The 20,908-nt window shown below is 41.4% G+C and overlaps 1 protein-coding gene across 1 annotated transcript in view; it reads left to right on the forward strand.

Moving 5' to 3' along the window:
• Positions 1–20,908, forward strand: part of LOC119428779 (interleukin-1 receptor accessory protein-like 1) — a 229,821-nt gene that overhangs the window by 174,545 nt on the left and 34,368 nt on the right. Inside the window, exons 3-4 of the mRNA XM_037696455.1 lie at positions 9,526–9,658; positions 20,734–20,879. Coding sequence (XP_037552383.1) covers positions 9,526–9,658; positions 20,734–20,879 — 279 coding nt within the window. The remainder of the gene's footprint in view (positions 1–9,525; positions 9,659–20,733; positions 20,880–20,908) is intronic.

Consider the following 20,908-nt stretch of genomic DNA (forward strand, 5'->3'; position numbering starts at 1 on the left):
AAGATCAAGAGTTTCAGATCTTTTTGCAAGATATTCCAGGAAACAGGAGCAGAGTAGGAGAAGACACTTTTGCCTAATTCAGTCCGCACTGAGGGAACACTGCAGGTAATAATGTCCTGAGAGCACATGCTGTAGCTGCACTCACACAGTGACATGTAGGAGGAGATGTATGAAGGCAGCAGACCAAGAAGTGATTTAAAGATGAAAATGTACCAGTGAGAGAGTCTGCATGAGTCTACCAAGCTGTTGCACATGCATGCAGGCTGCAGCGTTGAATGTTCCACGGCTGGCAATGGCTGGTTTTGCTCAAGGAAGTACATTTTTGCGCCTGCAGATCGCTCGTATATCCAGGTCAGTACAATAGAAAGTACTGATTCTACCACGAGCAGAGTTTAAAAAATATATAAAAAATAATAATAATTTAACAGAAATTTAACAATGATTAGAAAAACCCTCCAAATCTGAAAATGGGGAGACAGGAATAAGTTTGACTGAAAACAAGGACTTGTTTTTGGCTACTGGATCTGAAGGGAACAGTGGTCTGGAGGGTCTTCACAAAACTCTCCACTAAAGCAGGAGTGGTGGTGCAGAGGTTTGAGAAGGTGTGCCTGTGATCGGAAGTTCGCCAGTTCAACTCCCCGAACCGACAACATCAAAATGCGGGTGGAAAAGTTGAAACACCCAGGCCTGTCTCCACCCTCATCGGCCCCACTCTGGGCCCCTGAGCAAGGCCCCTAACCCCCACCATCTGCTCCCAAACAGGTCTCTTGAAAATGAGTCCTCGTGACTCAATGATATGGCGGTTGCGCCTGTCTAAATAAAAGTTAAATTAAATAACTAAATAAAGATCCCAACATAATTTAAAGTTCATACATTTATTTCAGCGTGAGGTTGTGCTAAAAGATTGCCTAGTTTGCTGGGAGAAAATAAATATTAACAAATAGTATTTTTAACTAAGGTGGTCAATTTTCCCGTAAAGAGCATGAATAGTCAAAGGTGATACAAAGGTTAATTTGGATCAGCAACAAGACAGATGAAAGACCTGACTCAGAACCAAACACCTAACTACAAGCTTCGAGTAGCCATTAGAGACATGTGCTTCAAAGTTGACATGGCAACTGCCGTCACCATTTGACGTGCCTTTAATTTCGGTGCAGTCTTATTTCCTGCAGCGTTCTTTTTTTTTTTTATGTTTGGTGAAGTACCCTTTTAGTGTTCCACTAATGTCTAATGAGTTTTTCATTAGAAGAATCCATCTGTGACTTCTCTGTGCGATATTATGAGCGGCACGAGGTTTAGCGCTGATGGCGATTCTTCACGGCAATAATAGGTGCCGCTTTTAGGCTGAAGGCCGCCGTATTATGAGAGCATCAATGCAGAGTGTGGGTGTTGATCTCTGCAAATGTCACACTCTGATCTGCAAGGCTCAAATTGGACTTCACAAACAAACCCCAGCTTGTTAGCTTTCCCCTGTGATATTCAGAGCTTCCTTCGTTTCCACCCGTGGAGCAGGGAAAATTGTAATTTCACAACATATTTTCGAGCAGCTCCAATTATGATTGCCATACATGCTTATGTAGCTTGGAAAGCTCTAATTGTTCTACACTCCCTGGCCAAAAAAAAGTCGCCACCGGGATTTAACTAAGCAAACAGGTACGAGCCTCCTATTGGATAATTACTGCATGGACGATTATCTTTCAGCTGACAAGTTATTTAACCCCAACTGGTGCAATGAGTTGCTTCTCATTTCTTAAACAACCATGTCAAAGACACATCATGTGGTCGTGGAAAAGACGTCAGTCTGTTTGAGAAGGGTCAAACCACTGGCATCAAGCAGAGAAAACATCTAAGGAGATTGAAGAAACTAATAAAATTGGGTTAAGAACTGTCCAACGCATTATTAAAAACTGGAAGGATAGTGGGGACCCATCGTCTTCGAGGAAAAAATGTGGCTGGAAAAAAATCCTGAATGATCGTGATCGGCGATCACTTAAACGTTTGGTGAACTCAAATCGAGGAAAAACAACAGTAGCACTCAGGGCTGTGTTTAATAGTGAAAGTAAGAGCATTTCCACACGCACAGTGTGAAGGGAACTCAAGGGATTGGGACTGAACAGATGTGTAGCCTTAAGAAAACCACTAATCAGTGAGGCTAACTGGAAAAAAGGCTTCAGTTTGCTAGGGAGCATAAAGATTGGACTCTGGAGCAATGGAAGAAGGTCATGTGGTCTGATGAGTCTAGATTTATCCTGTTCAAGAGTGATGGGTGCATCAGGGTAAGAAGAGAGGTAGGTGAAGTGATGCACCCATCATGCCTAGTCATCAATGCAAGATCTTGGTGAAAAATTATTGCAACACTGGATGGAAATGGATCTTGTGACATTGCAGAAGCTTATCGAAACAATGCCACAGTGAATGCATGCCGTAATCAAAGCTAAAGGCGGTCCACCGAAATATTAGTGTGTGACCTTTGGTTTTTTTTGGCAACTTTTTTTTTGCCAGGCGGTGTATTTGTTATTTAATACGTGTTGTACCTGGTTTAACAAGCGATACGTCTATATCCCCCGTCGCTGAGGGATTTGAGCGGTCAAGGTTTGGAGGAGTTGAACTGTGTAGAAGAACAGAGGTGTTTCTTTCATGTCCGAGGCAATGCAGACAAGAAAAATGGATTAATCACCATAGATTAATTTTCAGCTACTCTAATCATTTAAGAAAACTGTACCCTTAAGCAATATAAAAACTAGAAACCATAGTAACCTCAATTGATCGGGGTGGCCAGTTTACTTATACGTATGGCAGTGTTCATCTTGGATTTTGATGTGGCAACCCAATATTGACCTTTCTTACACCTAGATGCAGCCATGCTCTTAAGAGAAAGTAGTCACATTGCTTATTTTTGACGCAATTATCTGAAAAAACTATACTTTAAAGCAATATAAAAACCAGAAAGACGAATTTCTTCAAATCTTAGATTTTGTTGTGGCAACCCAATTTTTGATAAGGACCCTTTTTATACCTAGATGCAACCTAAGACTAAAATAGAAGTCAGCCCATTGCTTATTTTTCCAAGTTATCCAGCTGACAAAGTTACCATATATACATACAGTATATTGCAACAGCCATCTTGGATTTTGACCTGGCAACCCAATTTTCAAAGTGAAGCTTTCTCATTTATGCTTAAATGTAGCCGCACACCAAAGTGGACAGTACCTTGCTTGTTTTTCAAATTGTAATTCTCATAACATGCACGGGCAGAGGGTATTTCCAGTTCTCCCTTTTTGCTCCATGACAGGGGGACAATTAAATGTGGCAGCAGTTTGTCTAAGTGATAATAAGGCACGACATCAAATATGAATACCAGGAGATTGACCATACACAAGGGGGGTGATGTGGATAAGTGACTGCTGAACAGTGGCTGCCTTAAAGTGCTCGTGTGGAGCGGCTCTGCCTGTAATAAGCAAAACAAAGTGGATGCTGAGCACAGAGACAATTAAAGTGCCACATCTGGCAACGCCGCTTGGAGTGCAGCCGCCACAATTACAGTTGTCTGTCAGCATCTGAACGTTGGCCAGGAGCAAATAATAATACTTACCCTTATTCACTGCCTGTGGGTTATTTTTAGGAAGCACTTCCTGCTGCCTTGACACCCTGCTAAATCCATGACCCCACCCCTTTTACTGTCATGAATTATCTGCAGTTTGAACCTTTTAAATTTTTTTGTTCAGTCCAGCTAATCTACTAGCCATAGTACAGTCTTTAAGTAGCTTCACGTGGAACCCAGATGGTCACATTGGAGGAATAATTAATGATACGTGTACAGTGGAGCAATGGTTATGTCATTCTGGAATGTTAAGGAGTTCTAGTTTGGTTTTCTGGTGAAGTTTATACCAGTCGGTCTGTGTTCCTACCTTAACCTCTGGTCTGAATTCTGGATAGTGACTGAAAGAAAGAAATTGTTGAAACACCCATCCATTATCTTTACCCACTTCTTCCATTTTGGGTCGTGGGTGTCACTGGTGCCCATGTCCAGCCATCACTGCGGGGGACACCCTGGACAGGTCTCCAATCCATCACAGGGACACAAAGACAAACAAGACAAACAGCCATTCACTTCTCACTCACACCTAGGGACGATTTAGAGTTACCAATCAGCCTAACATGCATGTTTTTGGTCTGTGAGAGGAAACCGGAGGCCCCCGACTGGGATTTGAACCAAGGCGACTTGCTCGCTGAGAAACGAAACAACGTTGTTGAAACAAACGGTCTAAATAATTTTTATCCGCAGGCTAGCTGGACTCTCCCTTTAGTTGAGGTGGTTCAAGTATCTGGTACGGGTGCTTCATGGACACCTTCCTTGTTTCAAACATGTCAGACTGGGAGGAGACCCCTGGGAAGACCCAGGACATGCTGGATAGACTTTGTCTCTCAGTTGGCCTTGGAGTCCTCCAAGAAGAGCTAAAAGAGGTGGCTGTGGAAAGAGATGTTGGCCTTCTTGGTCAAGATTCTTCTCCCAAGACCTGACGCCAGAACAAGCATCAGATAAAGAATGGATGGTTATGCTTTAAATGACGATGCTGCCTGTCTTTCCCAAATGAATAACACATTTTTATGTATAAGGCAATATATTTTAGGCTTTATCTTTATTTATCTGTAATCTTGCACTAATTGGTGACAGCTAATGGAAAAAAAAAACACATTGAAGGCTCTGCAACAGGCTTAATGTGCCTTTCTAAGGGTCTTCCTACCGCCTGGTCTATGCCATTTATGGACTGGCTGTCCATCATGTTTGAACAGTACTGTTCTTTATTCCTTGTAACAATCCATGTGTATATTCTTAGTGTTTTGGTCTTTTATGTTTCTAGAAGCTCATGCTTTATATTCTATTACTGCATGTAGAAACCAGCAAATGTAGATAGATATTTGAACCATCTCAATTCAGAAAAACAGTTTAATTCTGACCAGACTGGTAAGGTGTTGACTGGTCCGTGCTGAGGCATGATTAAAGATGATTGGTTGTGAAACTCCAGTTTCCTAGCGGCTTCTGAAATAGTATCATAATTTTTCTTGAATGATTGAGTAACACGATGGTATTTTACTGTATGTAGTGTCTGCATAAAACACAATGGCATTTTTGACAAGGGAGTTACTTTAAGACGATGCCAATCCACTTTGGTCTTGACCCCTCACTGGCAAGCCGTTCACATCAATGAAGCTAGAATTAATCTGTTTTTACAAATAGAAGCCATTGAAAAAGGTATTTACAAGAAAATATTGTCCAATCATTCCACAAAACCCTACTACAAAGGGTCTGAACTACGCCTCTAAAATGGCAGCGTCTGCAAATACAATTTGGTTGGGGTGATTCAGGAGATCACAAGTTGCTCCAAGGATTTTTATTGGTGTGCAAAATAAAATCGGCCAACTCTTATTAGACATAGAGTAAGTTATATTGTAGGATTCAAACGTGTGTTTGTTGTTTTTGTTTCATATTTATACATAGAACAGTTTTCATCTGTATTACAACAATTTATTTCAACCCTTAGATGGAAATTAATATCATATCTGAGTAATATCACTTTTTTATGCTCACAACTTAAAAAACTCAAGATTAAAGGTTGAAGGGTTTCAAATAGACCTACCCTTTACGATTGGCCTACCAAAACGTGTTATTTTCCATATCATTGGTAATCTGTAAGCAAGTTTAACTTTCCTGTTCCTCAAAACTGGTGGGAAAAGAAGAGAATATCCTTCTCAAGAGCGCGACTGTTTGGCTCAGGACAAGAAACGTCAGTAGATTAGCTCGGTAGCGATGGGGTGAATGCACACGTAGAGATCTGTAATCTGTATAATCATTGGAGCGCAAGGACAAAAGAGCTGGAAGTCCTTAGTTTGGCGTGAAGGATGGCTCACTCTCTTCCATGTGTGATTCTCTCCTCTGTACCTACATCGCATGCACACAGATGCGTCCTCCTCCCTGTCTGACTTCCATTTTTCCAGTATTTTTATTTTTTTTCTGCTCTGTGGTTTTTCACGGCTCCGTTGCCTCCGGTCTGTCGGCCTAACCGCAGGAATCTCTGCTGACGTCTCCGACCTATAAAACCACTGTGACCGAGAGAGATGCATCCAGAGGCGCAGGGAGATAAGAACGAGGAGACAATCGCATTAGGATTCACTTTACCGCTCGGACCGAGACCAGAAGTCAGGATTTAAATGTTTGGATCTCTATACTTAAGTCCCCAAATGGCTTTTTGTGCTTCAGCGGTCTGAGCTGCTCCCGGTTAAGCCGGTACAAATTAACGCGTTGTCATTAGGGGAACGACACAAACACATGAGGAGCCCCTTGTCTTGATGAGTGTCACTGCGTAAGTCGATCAGTCAGCGCCGTGGCTCTAAATACACACTGCTCGGGTCAGAGGTGAAGCATCCTGACGTCAAAGGATGTGCGTTTCCTTTGTGTCTGCACTCGTCATTACAGCTTCTAAAAATTATTTCATTTGTTTATTTGTATTTGCTCTCATGTTTCTGTTGCTCCACAGAGACCCCTGGTGGCTTGTAATGGGTACAGCATTTTTTTTCTGGGACTGTAGTGCAGGACATCATAGCATCCTAGAAGTCATCGTCCTCATTCACTTTCACACTTAACAATACATCAGCTGTCTTCAAGCTTTTTTTTTTTTTATATACAAACCTGATTTTACCTGCTAAGTCATCATCTTACTTCTGCTTCGGTTAAAGCAGGCTTCGGTGAAATAAACCCCTTGTTTTCTTTAAACTAGCACGTTCCCAACTCAACGCCGCAGTTATCTCCCACCTCACAGAGTTCTGAATGGTTGTCACAAGGCCAGTTGACAAGAATAACCACTAAAGAGAAGCTGGATCACCTGAAGGCACAGCTGATGCAGGTCTTTTTACTTCTCTCATCTTGTCCTAGGATTAACCTCACGTTGTTGTGCCACTGGTTGGAGCACACGTGCCATACGTTTTTCAGGTCCCTCTTGTAAATGAGTCCCCGAGGCTCAATGGGATTAACCTGTATAAATAAAGTTGAATGTAAAAAAGTTAATAAAAAGAGATCCAAAGCAGGGAGTGGCTCTGCGAGGTGTAGCCATGTAAAGATGGACAAACCGACTCTTACTGGTAACTAGAGAAATTGAATTTCCTGTGGCTATGCAGTGTGAATGCTTATTACTGAAGAACTTGCTGAAAAACAGCTGAAATTAGCTAAAAACATGCTGAGATGTATTGGAAATGGAAGAACAAACTAAAATGAGCAGCCAAAAGCAGAAAGAACACATATTTGCTGAATTACATTTAATTAAGCAGAAATTTGCATAAGAATTTGGAAATTTACTAAAAGTCTGAAATTAGCAACAGCAACAAAAAAAAGGCTGACAATACAGAAAGAAGCTTAAACTACTAGAAAGAAGTGGAAAAAAACTGAAATGAGCTCAAAATGTGGAATTAGCTACAAAATGCTGAATTTAGCATTAAAAAACAGCTAAATTGTAGTTAAAATGCTGAAAGGAGACAAGCTGGAATTAGCAGAAAGAAGTTAGTAGAAGAAGTAGCCAAAATTAACTTGGAAAAACTTGAATGTGTCTGAAAACAGCTGAAATTAGCTAAAAATGCTAAAGAGCTAACTGAAGGGTTAGCACAAGCTTAAATTTGCAGAAGAAAGCAGAAAGAACACGTTGACTGAAATAAACAGAAATGAGCATAAAGAAGGCAAAAAAAATCTGAAAAAAGATTCAACAAAAAAAAACAGCTGAAAAGTAGCTAAAATGCAGAAAGAAGCTTAAATTTCCAGAAGGAAGTGGAGAGAGCAATTTTTTTTCTGAATTAGGTAGAAAAAGTTTAAATGAGTTCCAAAAATGTGGAAATAGTTAAAAAAAAAAACAGCTAAAATTAGCATAAAACCGCTATATGAAATAATAGAAAAAGCTGAAAATTGCTGAAAGGAGCATAACAAGCTGAAATTAGCAGAAAGAAGTTAGAAGAAGCACAAAAATGTTGTAGTTAGCAGAAAGAATCTGACTGGAGCATAAAATAGCTAAAATTAGCTGAAAAATGTTTAAATTTGCAGAAGGAAGCTGAAAGAAGCTGAAGCAGAACAAAATGTGAAAGGAGCAGTAAAAGGTTGTGAACAGATCTAAAGATCTGAAGGATGGAAAATGAGCTCAGTTCGTTTTGTATGAGGAAAAACAGCAGAAAAAGCTAAATATTTCAAAAAGCTGAAGTTGTACCAATACCAAAAGTCATAGCAGGATTGTCCTGAATGAGCCGAATGTTTTGATTTATGATTTGTTGAAATAGCTTGAAAACTGCGGGACGAGAAAGATGAAAAGATGAAAACGTACGGTAGAAAAGACAATAGAGTGAATGCTTCAGAAACATAGCAACTATTAGGTGCTGCGACCGGAAACGGGTAGACCGCCCCCTCCAGGTCAGGGGAAGTCTTTGCCTCAGGTGGAGGAGTTTAAGTACCTGGGCCTCTTGTTCCTGATTGATTGGACCCTAACTAAGTCTGTGCACTTGGCATGGGGGCTGTACCCTCGATACCAACGTCTGAACACCCTTGGACTTGCTAACAGCGCAACACGTATATCAGAACATACAGCAGAAAGCTAAAGGCGATAGACTTTTGGAGATTAGTTAAGAACTCAAACTTTTTTGGGGGGTTGTTTTTTGTGTGTGTTTTTGTTGACATGGTGTTTAATAGCATTTTGCAAGTTTTAAATTTGTATTTTTGCTGCTCACCGTCTCAAAATCAGCACCCAATTGAGCCTCAATGTTATTCGAATCCATCAAGTCTTGTTTTTCTTCTAAATGAATGAAGGTTTTCCTTCTTTTCGGCCGTATTAAATGCTAAATGAACGAGAATTAACTTCATCGCCTCTTTACTTTCACAGATCCACTGGGGCAAAAAAAAAATAATAATCACCAGAACACCAGAGGAACTGAGCAGATGAGCTGCCGTTGTATTCAAAATTACAACTTTAACGTACAGGAAATTAAATGGGCTCGAGTATAAACCAATGAAGAAGCTTCATTGTGCTTCTACTTATTATTTCGCCCCCAAAAAATTATTTATCAATGCAGTGATTGAAGCTTGCAACCATTGAAGAGCTGAAGAGGTTTTATGGTGCCATCGAAGTGTTGCAAGGTTTGTTTGAAAAAGGTTCAAGAGTGTTTCAAAGTTTAACGAGCGTTCTGGGAATTTAAAAAGGTTAAAAACGGCCCATCTGGAGCGATAAAAATGGAATCATGGAGGCTGTTATTGGCTGTCCGACGGGTAAGAATGGAAATGAAACGAGGTTTAATCAGCAGAAATACGTAAAGATGTTCGGAATGAGAGCCTGCTGAATCAGAAATCACCAATTTGTTTTGCGCATGTAGCTACATCGAGGCTGTTTACATGAATATAAAATAACGCAACAAAGCAGCGTTCCTTATTTTCACATGAATCAGACGCTCTCAGCGGACCGCTCGTTTTTTTCTCATTTCCTCTCTGTTGTTTCCCCACAGGAAGTCCCGTCAACCTGACATGCAGAGCTTTCTTTGGCTACATCGGAGACGTCAGTCCACTTATCTACTGGATGAAAGGGGATAAGTTTATCGAAGATCTTGACGAGGAGCGCGTCCAAGAGAGCGACATCAAGTAAGAGCTCATCGAGTCTAATGAACAGGTTTTACAACAACTTAAGACAAAAACATACCATCAAATATCTGGATAAGTTACGATAAATGTGAGTCAGAAAGGGAGAACGAAACCTAAAGGGATTAAATCATCTGCCAATAAAACTTCAAAAGTCCTGACACATCAACCAGATCATTCACATACAAAATAAACAACTTTGATCCCAACACAGAGCCCTGAGGAACTCCACATCCATTAACACAAAATTCAGATCTTACATCATTTACCTGTACAAATTGTCTCCTGTTATTCAAATAACTAGTGCTAATCCTCTAATGCCATATTTATTCAGTTTTTCAAGGAGAATAGTTCAAGAAAAGTTCAATTAACTGTGGCAGCCATCTTGATTTGCATCAACTCCGAAGCGTAATCAATGGTTCATGGGATATTTTGCTAACAGTACAACGACATGAACACACCAGATATGTCATTGTACAGTTGTAAGTCACTTACAGTTTGTCTTCATGTCCAGGGAAGAACCTCAAACAAACTGGTACTGAGGCTCTTAGACAATTTTAATCTGGCCCCGGATATCCTGAACTGAAAAGAAAACTTTAAAATAAGTAGATTAAAATGTGTACCTTTTCAATAAAACTTAAGGAAGTCTAAATTAAACGTCTTGGACAAATACGTATAACTTGTTTTTTGCATATTTTAGCCAGTTTACAGAAAAAAAAGTATTATTTAAGTTTTGACCAAGCATGCTAGCTATGCTAAAAGAAAAGAAAAACTAGAAATATCTTCCAGATTATTTGTATTCAGGAAAAACTTCGCTGTTCACTCTGCCACCCTTCGATTGATTTAAATAACTCTACACTGCACTGTTCGGGAACTGCAAACCACTTTTTGGCTGTAATGAGACAACAGCGCAACTGGAGACCCCGGAATTGGCGCCACCAAAGGGGGTCTGGGGGAGTAATGCTCACCTCTAAAAAAAATTTGGTGGCCCCCCTTGGCCACACCGTTTTATCTTCCTGAGCCATAAGCTTTTGCTTGGTGTGCATTTTTAATTTCCCCGAGCTTTTTTCGGTTTAGTAGAACTTCATAAACCTTAAAAACAAACCTCGTTTGCGTCTCAAGGGTTATACGCTTTTTTTTCTTAATTGACATATAAATTTAGTAGAGGATAATGTTCGGTAAGTTGAGTAGTGGTTATACTTTTCTCAGTATCAACTGTAAGTAAAAATAAAACTAAAGTTAGATGTATGCATGTCAAAAGGGGTGTCCCTTTACCGTGTTACTGTAATTGTTGAACAACCTGAAAATGGCTTAAAAAAAATCACCTGAAATTCTGTTCTGGGTCTTGGTTTTGGTGCCTCACCTCAGGATTGTCAGGGCCACCTCATTAAAATCTCCTGCAGAAACCAATGGACCTTGGTCTTTTTGCCTACGGACCTGGGGACACACAATCAAATAAACGTCGCTGGTAAGAAGGGAGTACTTCTGACAAAACCCCAAAGATAGACTGAAGAAACTTTTCTGGTTTGTTTAAAACTCCTATTAGTTTACATTCACCTTCTGCTCTCGGGTTAATTTCCATTTATAGATCGTAATTATTTTATTCTTCAACGAACCTCAAAGCGTCAAACGGTTCTTCAGTCGAATCGTAGCTGAAGAGTCCTGGAATGATGGCCCAGATTGACGATCTTTAACTAAACCTGAATAAACACACTATACCAACGGCACCGCAACAGATTTTTACCATAAAACAATAAAACCACGTTCCTAACAACTATAGTGTAATTAACTGAGACATTGACGGGCGCATCACTCAGAGCGCCATTCGTTTCCAAAATTACCGAGTAGTTTATCTGCAGTTTATCGTAGGGGCCATCTGGTAAAAGGTCGAAGCTTCCTTGATGGTTGGGGCTGATGTCAACGGGACGATACACCAACTCCAAGCTGCACTTCGTTTAGAGACAATAAGCTGACCATTAGCTGGTGAAGGTCAGCCAAAAGTGAATAATCAATCGTTGTAATGAGGATCTGTCAGACAGCATGTATCAAACACTGAGACACCTTTACTTTACCATCTTTTGGTAGTAAAGTGCTTTAAATGTGACCAGAGTTAGCAGTAACTGATTATAGGCTCTGTCAAGAAGATGATGAGGTATATGTTTTTTTACCCACATTTAATTTTTCAAGGCCCCACTCTGACACGAATCCTTTCACGCCCCATCCACACGTGTGACCATAAAAATCTCTGTTTCTGGACAAACATCGTCGAATGAAAAGGTTAACCGTGACAAGGCTGGGAGGAGACACAGGCCAAGCCGGTGACCTGGCATTTCGAGATGTCTCTCTTAGCCTGCTAGCGCCGTCGGGCTCTTAGCGCCACTCTCCACGGTGAAGGACGCCAGGCCAATTAGAGCCTGTGGAGTTTGAGGGGGGTAGCGGGGGTTGGCAGGTGGCAGAGTTAGGATGGTGGTTTGATAATGATAAGAAAGAAACGTGCAGTTAGAGCTGCTTTCAAAGTACGAGCAGAGGCCACGCTTGCATACACCTTGGGTGTTTGAAACGCTGCACAGTGCCGTCTCCCTGCGAGTGTTCGTTTTATTTTCTACTCCCGTTTGAGCGAGCATCGCTCCAAACCTGTTCCCTGACGTCATTCCACGCACTTTTAGCTTTGAAATGGAAATAAATCACACAGGCGTGTTCCCCGTATGGGCCGCTCGCAATACCCGGAACGGAGCTATGGGCATAACGTTTGGCGTCTCCGAGGTCCGAGGAGGCCGACGCGGTCGTATCGTGGCTTTGCGGAAGTGAAGCACAAATACAAAGAAGGTGGCGGTTCCAGTCCCTGCTGCATGGACACCGAGCGCCCATTTAATTAATGTTTCGACCAATGTATTCCTGAGACAACTGGGAACGTAGAAGCTCCAGCTCTGCAGTCGTGTCTTTAAATAGACCAGGTGTTCCTTGAAGGAATGCATATTCACCTGCCAAGTTGCTTTGCTTCGCTAGCTCTCCAAGTATGTGTTGTGAATGACGCTCAGCTACTGCCACACTGAATTTTAGCACAATATCTGTTAAACTGCCTGAGCTACAGCTGATTATGGCGTTTACAGACGTTTAATAGCCGCAGCAGCCATCTTGATTAGGGAACACCTTCTTTGGCACCCATTTATGTATTATTGTTATTGTCATGTCAAAATCCAAGATGACCACCACCATATATATATATACAGTACTCCCTCATTTATCTGAAGCTCCGTGATATATGAAAAACCGCGAAATAGAAATTGTAATACAAGTAGTATGTAGTAGTTTATTTCAGAATTTATATATATATATATATATAAACGCCTTCCCACACTCTTGCAATATTCTAAACAATGTTTCTAAACTCTAAACGCTCTAAAAGATCACAGAACGTCATGAACTCAGCTCTCTGCCTTTGGCTGCTCTCTGCCAGTGCTCTCAGCCACGCCCACTCCTCCGCTGCTGAGTGGAGATCAGCTGCAGGAGAAAGCTTCTCCTGCAGCTGTGGGCTACAAGAGAAGGTTCTAATGCTGATCATGTGGCTCATCCATCAATCAACCAATAGTGTGTGTCATGTCCACTCTTATTTTGAAAAACCGTGAGTTATGGGACTGGTGGCGCAGAGGTTAGAAAAGGTGGGCCTGTGATCTAAAGGTCGCCGATTGGACGCACCAGACTGACAGCATCAAAATAAGGGTGGGAAAGATGAAACACCCACACCTGCCTCCACCCTCATTTCCCCACTCTGGGCTCTTGATCAAGGCCTGTAACCCCCACCATCTGCTCCCCCGGGCGCCCTAGATGGCAGCTCTCTGCTCCACACAGAGGACTGTGGTAGATTGGTGGTCTGTGGTTGTCAGGAAGGCCATCCGGTGTAAAATCAATTTCCAAGTCTTCGTGCGAGTTAGTTCGCTGTGGTCACCCCTGAAGAAGGGAGCAGCCAAAAGAAGAAGGCAAAAACATTTTATATTTATATACATATATATGTGTATATATACTGGCCACTCAAATAACCGTAGGATACGTTGAGTTTTTCATTTTTATTTTGCCTAAAAGTATAGTTTCCTCGAATGATGGGGCTGGCCAAAGATGAATCTATGATGGGCAAGGCCACCATTGGCCACCCCCTTTTCTCGGCCATTGTGGTGAATAAAATTGCTCCCCAGTGTCCCCTACAAGCAAAATAAATAAATAAAGTTCGTCTGGCGAAGGCTAATGCGTCTCAAGATCTTACAATATCGCTTAAACGGTTTTCAAAATCCCAGGTGAACATAAAAAGCCCCTCGTTGTTTGGTTTTATTACTGGAAGCACCTGTGATGTCTGTGTGTGGTCAATAAAAAGAAGTTTCACTGCAGAGGGGTTTGTTTTTGTTTTTTCTGTGGGATACCAGTTATTAGCAGCGTTTCGTGGTGGTGATGCATCTCCATGGCAGCAGTGGTCGAGCGGCGGTGCGTCCTTGTGTTCGCAGCACTTCACAATCTGCTTTATTTTCGAGCGTTCATTGATCAAAAAGAATTAGATGGGTTTTCGTATTCAAACGCCCTGCGGCCGGCAGGAGATGAATGCCCAAGTGGCACTCGCACCTTTTTCGCACTATTAGCCCCACGCATCATTAAACAGGGGCTTGAAATAGCTCCACAAACTTTCAGGCTTTTTGCAGCTCAGCAGGTGAGATTCGAGCTTTACGGCCATTATTCTTCTCCTTTTGTCTCTTTAACTGACCGAACTGCTTCATGGGCAGGTGCTGCTTTGGATTTCCCATCTAAACGTTTGGTTTCAGATTAATCGTTTAGATCATAAGTTGTGTTTTTTGTTTTCTTGCGCCAGTGAAAGGCTACAGTGTAAATTCTGCTCACAGTTGGAGAAAATTCAAGTTTTTGTAAGAAATGGAGTTTAAAATTCAAGGAAGGCAACCATTCATTCAACCTTTATTTATACAGGTTAGTCTTACTGAGCCTCGAGGACTCATTTACAAGAGAGACCTGTAGACCAAGTACGAAGAACTTAACATCCAGAGACGAAATTTTAAAAAAAAACATTGTATAAGTTAAAGCTCAAACCCTCCTGCTGCCCTTGGGTCAATGTGACCCTTAAGGTTTCAGCTTTATACCTGATGTTTTATTCAAGGTTCAAGGTGACTTTGTCATTCGCACCACATGTGGTATATGAGGTGGAACAAAATTGTGTACTCAAGGTCCCAGCTACACCTAAATATAGCAATAATTAATATAAAGTATATTAAAAAAATACAGGCCTCTCTTGAAAACGAGTTCTCGTGGCTCAATGAGACTACCTGTAAAAATAAATGATAAATGAAAGCTATATGCTAAACAATAATAATATAATATAAATAAAGTGAATTAAACAGCAGCCTGAACATGAGTCTGCTGTGAACAGATGGGTATGAATATAGCAGCTTAAAGGCAAGAAATCAGCAGCACAGATAAAGTGTCACATGTCCAATTAAAGTGGCAACAGGAGGGGGCTCAGCACACAGCCCTGAGGGGTGCCAGTGCTGAGGTTTATGGTGGAGGAGGAGAAGTTGTGTCTCCTTACAGACTGCAGCCTCTTGGTTAAGAAGTCCAGGACCCAGTTGCATAGGGAGGGGCTTAGTCCTAGTGTGAGTAGTTTGTCCATCAGGGTTTGGGGATCATGGTGTTGAAGGCAGACGTGAAGTCCACAAAGGACATACGGACGCATGTGTCCTTCTGCTTCAGGTGGGTGAGAGCAGTGTGGACCACAGAGGAGATGGCGTCCTCTGTTGATCGAGTCTCGTGGTATGCGTACTGATGAGGGTCCTCGTTGATGTTTGTTTTGATGTAGGTCATGACCAGTCTTTTAAAGCATTTAGTGACTATCGGGGTGAGGGCGACTGGCTGGTAGTCATTCTGCGTCATTTTGACCCAAGGGTAGCAGGAGTGTAATTTTTTTTATTCAACATTTATTTATACAGGTTAATCCCATTGGGCCTCAGGGACTAATTTACAAGAGAGACCTGAATGTAATGTTTTATGTCAAATTACTCAAACGAAAATGAAAGTTTTTTAAGGTATCTTGTGTCAGAACAATTGATGAATAACTTTCCCACATTACGCTACAACACCTTCAAATTTAGCTCAATTTCTGTAAAACGGACGAGTTCTCGATACTTTTGTTTTCTCAAGTTTGTTACCCGTGGTGGCCATCTCGAATCAAGTTGACTCCAAAAGTTCATCAGTTATAGATGTGCATCCAGTGATTACTTTGTGGGTGTTTGGCTGAAATCCATCCAGTGGTTCAGGAGATATTTTGCTAAAACACCCACACAGACCATTGCAATTATACGTGATCCTGACAGTAGGTAATAGAGAGCACATTCAAAATAAATATTTTTTCTTCTTCTTCATTTGTAGTTCTCACTTTTTAATAAAAACAAAAGTTCAGAAGTTCAAACATATAGCTAAAGACCCGTGTCGCTGTGCGGAGAGGAAATTTGGAAATACCCTCCCCCCATCTGTCCGTATCCCGTATGAGCTGGATAGCTTGAAAAAAACTTGAAGTATCGACCTCCACTTTGGTGTGTGGCAGCATCAAGCTGTATCCCTATGAAAAACTGCGTTGCCATGGCAAAATTCAAGATGGCCACCACTATTTATATACGTGTGTGGTGTGTTTGTGTAAACCCGTCACCTGGATCATTTGAGGACACTTTTTTCCCCTAGATTTTATATTGCTTAAAATTATAATTTCCTCAAATGACTGGGGTTGCTGAAGATCAATTTATGGTGGGGGGTCCAAGGCCACCTTTGCCCCCCCCCCCCCCCCCCCCCGGGCTTCCCCCTTGTGTGTAACTCCTACCCACTTGAACATCCATCCATTGTCTTTACCCGCTTTCATTTTGGGTCGCGGGTGTGTCACTGATGCCCATGTCCAGCCATCACTGTGCGGGAGGCGGAATACACCCTGGACAGGTCTCCAGTCCATCACAAGGACACATGGAGACAAACGAGACAACCATCTTTTATTTCTTTGCAATCCCTGTTCAGTTCCATTCCAGAAAATCACTTGTGTCAAAAGCTACAAACATTCACTATTGAAATGCCTCGGGGACGGGGGACATCAGCGTACCGCTTGATGACACGTACAGCAACCTATGTTTTGGTTGTCTCGGACCACTTGTAACTATTGTCAGGCTCATATACAGATTAAATATGTAAATTATTAAAAACGTGAACTTGTTGAGGTTTTTCCTGACGGCCGACCCTGACCGTCCCACGTCGTACTGTTCTGCCAGACGCAGTCAACACCAACAGCCACGGCGAGTCAACGGTTTTCACAGCCTTAAAGGTTGACGTCCAGCCATAAGACATTCAGCTCCCTCCTTTTTATCGTTTTCCTTTTCATTGATGGACTAGACGTTGCCTCTGGAAAAAGTCGCCTCCGACACAAACGCCGGCACTTCGTGGAGCTTGGATCTAAGCCGACTCTCTGCTTGTGGTTTTCTGTTTCTGCCGGTGAGGCGGTGTGTGAGGCTACAGGCTTTAAAGATCAGCGCTTCTCTGATATTCTCTAGTATGAACGCTTGTAACACCAAGGTCAGGATTTATGGATCTGAGGGATGAATGTTGCGGATACAATTCAAAACACCTTGAGGCTCACTTCTTTGCTTCCTCAGACAAACCTGTCATTTATGAACGAGTCGATTCTCCTGTGACTTTTGGACGCGGGTTGTTTTTTGTTGCTTAAATACCTGATCTGGCATCGATGCGTTGAATCTGTGAACAGATCAAATACCTCCAGAACTTCAAAATAGACCCTCTCCTGTTCATGCCCTCTGCTTCTTACATATTTAGATACCGTAGACAACTTCTATAGGTGTATTTTTATCACCTACCACCATGAAAGAGGGTAATATTGTCTTTGCCTGGGTCTCTGTGTGGTTGTTTGTCTGTTAGCAACATATCTAATGAGCCATCCATTATCTTTTACCCATTGGTGCAGTCTACATTTTTGTAGTGGGTATAACGCGGTAAAGTTAGTTTTACGTTGGACACCGCTGAAGCCACGGAGCGCGAATGTTCCAGCGTAAAACTAACTTTACCGCGGTCGGTCCGTATACTGCGCTTAGAAACCAAAGTACACTGGTTAGTACAAAGTAATCATCAATTTAGTTTCGGTTTTTAAGCATATTGAACATTTCCAAATTTATCTGATGCTTGTATTAAAAGCATGTGATAGAATTTATAAAACAGTATCAAAGTAAAACATGTTCAAGTATTAAGTAGTAAGTACAGAAGTATTAATTATACAATAATTTGCTGGATAAGCGAATGTAATAAACAAGCGCTGCATATCGATATATTGTGGAAGCGTTTAAGTGCCGTTTAACGTATCAGTGACACGTATCTAATGATGCGTCATGTGTCATGGGGCACTTTTAAGTGGGTATACTTTGCCCACGTATCACAGACTACACCACTGCTTTTACCGCCTTCTTCCTTTCTGGGTCTCAGGGGTCTCTGGAGCTCATATTCATCAAGAGGTGGGGGACACCCTGGACAGGTCTCCAGTCCATCACAGGGACACATTGTTAGGAATGTTAAGAATATGTCGTTCTCTTGACCCCAAAGATTGTATTATTTCTCGCGAGAAGAAAGTTCTGTTGAGACTAATGAATCAAGTGACCCGTTGTTGCGACTCCGGTTCCAGGCAATGGTTAGTGGGTTGGAGCTCAGTCGATTTAGGAGCCTTAAGACATATAAATTCCTTGTGTGTCACTTCAGCCGCAATTTCCTCAGGCTCCCAGTCTCTGGAGAACGTGCAACCTGCGACTGCATTGTTGTGTGAATGTTTATGAAGCATTCACTCTATTGTGATCCATTTTTCTTCCGTATGTTTTCCTGCGTCTTTCTCGTTCCACAGTTTTCATGCCATTTCAACAAAGCATAAATCAAAACGTTCAGCTCGTTCGGGACAATCCTGCTGTGACTTTTGGCATTGATGCAACTTTAGCTTTTTGAAACGTTTCGCCTTTTCTGCCATTTTTATTTCTCATAGGAAATGAACTGAGCTCATTTTACGTCCTTGATATTTTTAGATCTGTTTGCAACCTTCTACTGCTCCTTTCACATTTTGTTCTGCCTCAGCTTCTTTCAGCTTCCTTCTGCAAATTTAAACTTTTTTCAGCTACTTTCAGCTGTTTTTTTTCCCCAAACTTTTTTGTGCTCCTTTCAGATTTTATCTACATTTTTGTGCTTCTTCTAACTTCTTTCTGCTAATTTCAGCTTGTTATGCTCCTTTCAGCTTATTTCTGCAAGTTTCAGGTTTTTCTGCTGTTTCAGCTACTATTTAGCTGATTTTATGCTAAAGTGAGCTTTTTCAGCTAATTCCACATTTTTTGCACTCATTTCAATTCTTTTCAGCCTAATTCAGCAAAATTGTGCTCTCTCCACTTCCTTCTGGTAATTTCAGCTTATTTCTACTTTTTTAGCTACTTTTCAGTTGTTGTTTTTTTCTTATTTAAAGCTTTTTGTCCAGATAATTTCCACTTTTTAGTGCTCGTTTCTGCTTCTCTCAGCGAACAGGTTCTTTCTGCTTTCTTCTTCTAATTTAAGCTTGTTCTACCTTTTCATCTACTTTTTTTTTTTAGCTAATTTCAGCTGTTTTCAGATAAATTGAAGTTTTTCATGGTAATCTGCTACTTTCAGTCTAACTAACTTCTTTCTGCTAATTTCAACTTGTTATGCTCATTTCAGCTTATTTCTGCAAGTTTCAGCTTTTTCTGCTGTTTCAGCTACTATTCAGCTGATTTTATGCTAATTTCAACTTATTATGCTCCTTTCAGCTTTTTCTGCTAGTTTAAGCTTTTTTTGCTCTTTCGGATACTATTTAGCTGTTTTGTGCTGAATTTAGCTTTTTCAGCTAATTCCACATTTTTTCCAGCTCACTTCAGCTCCTCCCACTTCTTTCTGGTAATTTAAGCTTCTTTAAGACTTTTCAAGTACTTTTTTGTTGCTAATTTCCTAATTTTTGTGCCTAATTCCACAAATGTGTTCTTTGTGCTTTCTTCTCCTAACTTAGGGTTGTTCTTCATTTCAGCTACATTTCAGCATGGTTTTTTTTTTTTGCTGTTGTTGGTGGTAATTTCAGCTGTTTTTCAGCAAATTCTTCAGCAATAAGCATTCACACTGCATTTTCCCAGGAAATGCAGTTTCTCTAGTCTTCATTTCTTTGATTGTCCTTCGTCGCAAAGCAAAAATTGAGAATTGGAAATGCTCTCCGGTCTTTCCATCAATGTTGTGAGCATGATAACTTTAAAAAAAATAACTGAGGCACCAACTTCCATTTTGGTGTGTGGCTGCATTTAAAAGTAAGAAATGTTCCTTTGAAAAAATTGGGTTGCCGCGTAAAAATCCAAGATGGCCACCACCACAAATATGAGTATGGGTTAACTGGCCCTGTCATTTGAGGAAACTGTTTTTTATTTTTTAAGTTGCTTCAAAGTATAGTTATTTCAACTGATTGGGGTGGCCTAAGATTAATCTGTAGTGGTCAAGGCCACCACTGGCCACCCCCTGGCTCCGCACCTGGTGATGGATAAAAAGGCTTCCTCCACTTGCCAGCATCCGCCTACAACTGTTTCAATCCTTTGCCTGCATTCCCCATTGGATTCTGAACGCTGCTTTCATTCCATTTCCCAGCATCCTCTGAGCTCAACAGATCGTGAGAGACTTTTGTTTAAAACTCGGGCTTGAATCACGGCAGGTGATCTGCTTTTCCTCCGAGAAGTTCCGAGTTTTTGACGTACGCATGTGTCGACCAGATGAAGTGCTTCCAGAAATGTAAATGCAATGCTTCACTTTGGCTTTTTCAAACATCCCCTGGTTAAAAACAACATTAAATGGTAAAAACAAAAAACCAGACCGGATGATAATATAGTAGAGTCCATGAGAATCAAATTAAAACATTAAACTCTAATTGGTTATTAAAAACCATTCGGGTCTTCATGAATAATTCCTCTTCAGTCGACCTCGTTTTGTTTTTTAACGTTACAGCCTTCGTGTTTTCCTTGCAGGACGATCCGGGAGCACCTGGGGGAGCAGGAGGTCTCCATCTCCCTGACCATCGACGCCCTGGAGGAGAACGATCTGGGGAACTACTCCTGCTACGTGGAGAACATCAACGGGCGGCGGCAGGCGAACATTCAGCTCGCAAAGAAAGGTGAGCCCCCCCCCCCCCCCACAAAAACA

This window comes from Nematolebias whitei, chromosome 23 (assembly GCF_014905685.2).
Source record: "Nematolebias whitei isolate Nwh7 chromosome 23, NemWhi1, whole genome shotgun sequence".
Taxonomy (NCBI): Eukaryota; Metazoa; Chordata; class Actinopteri; order Cyprinodontiformes; family Rivulidae; genus Nematolebias; species Nematolebias whitei.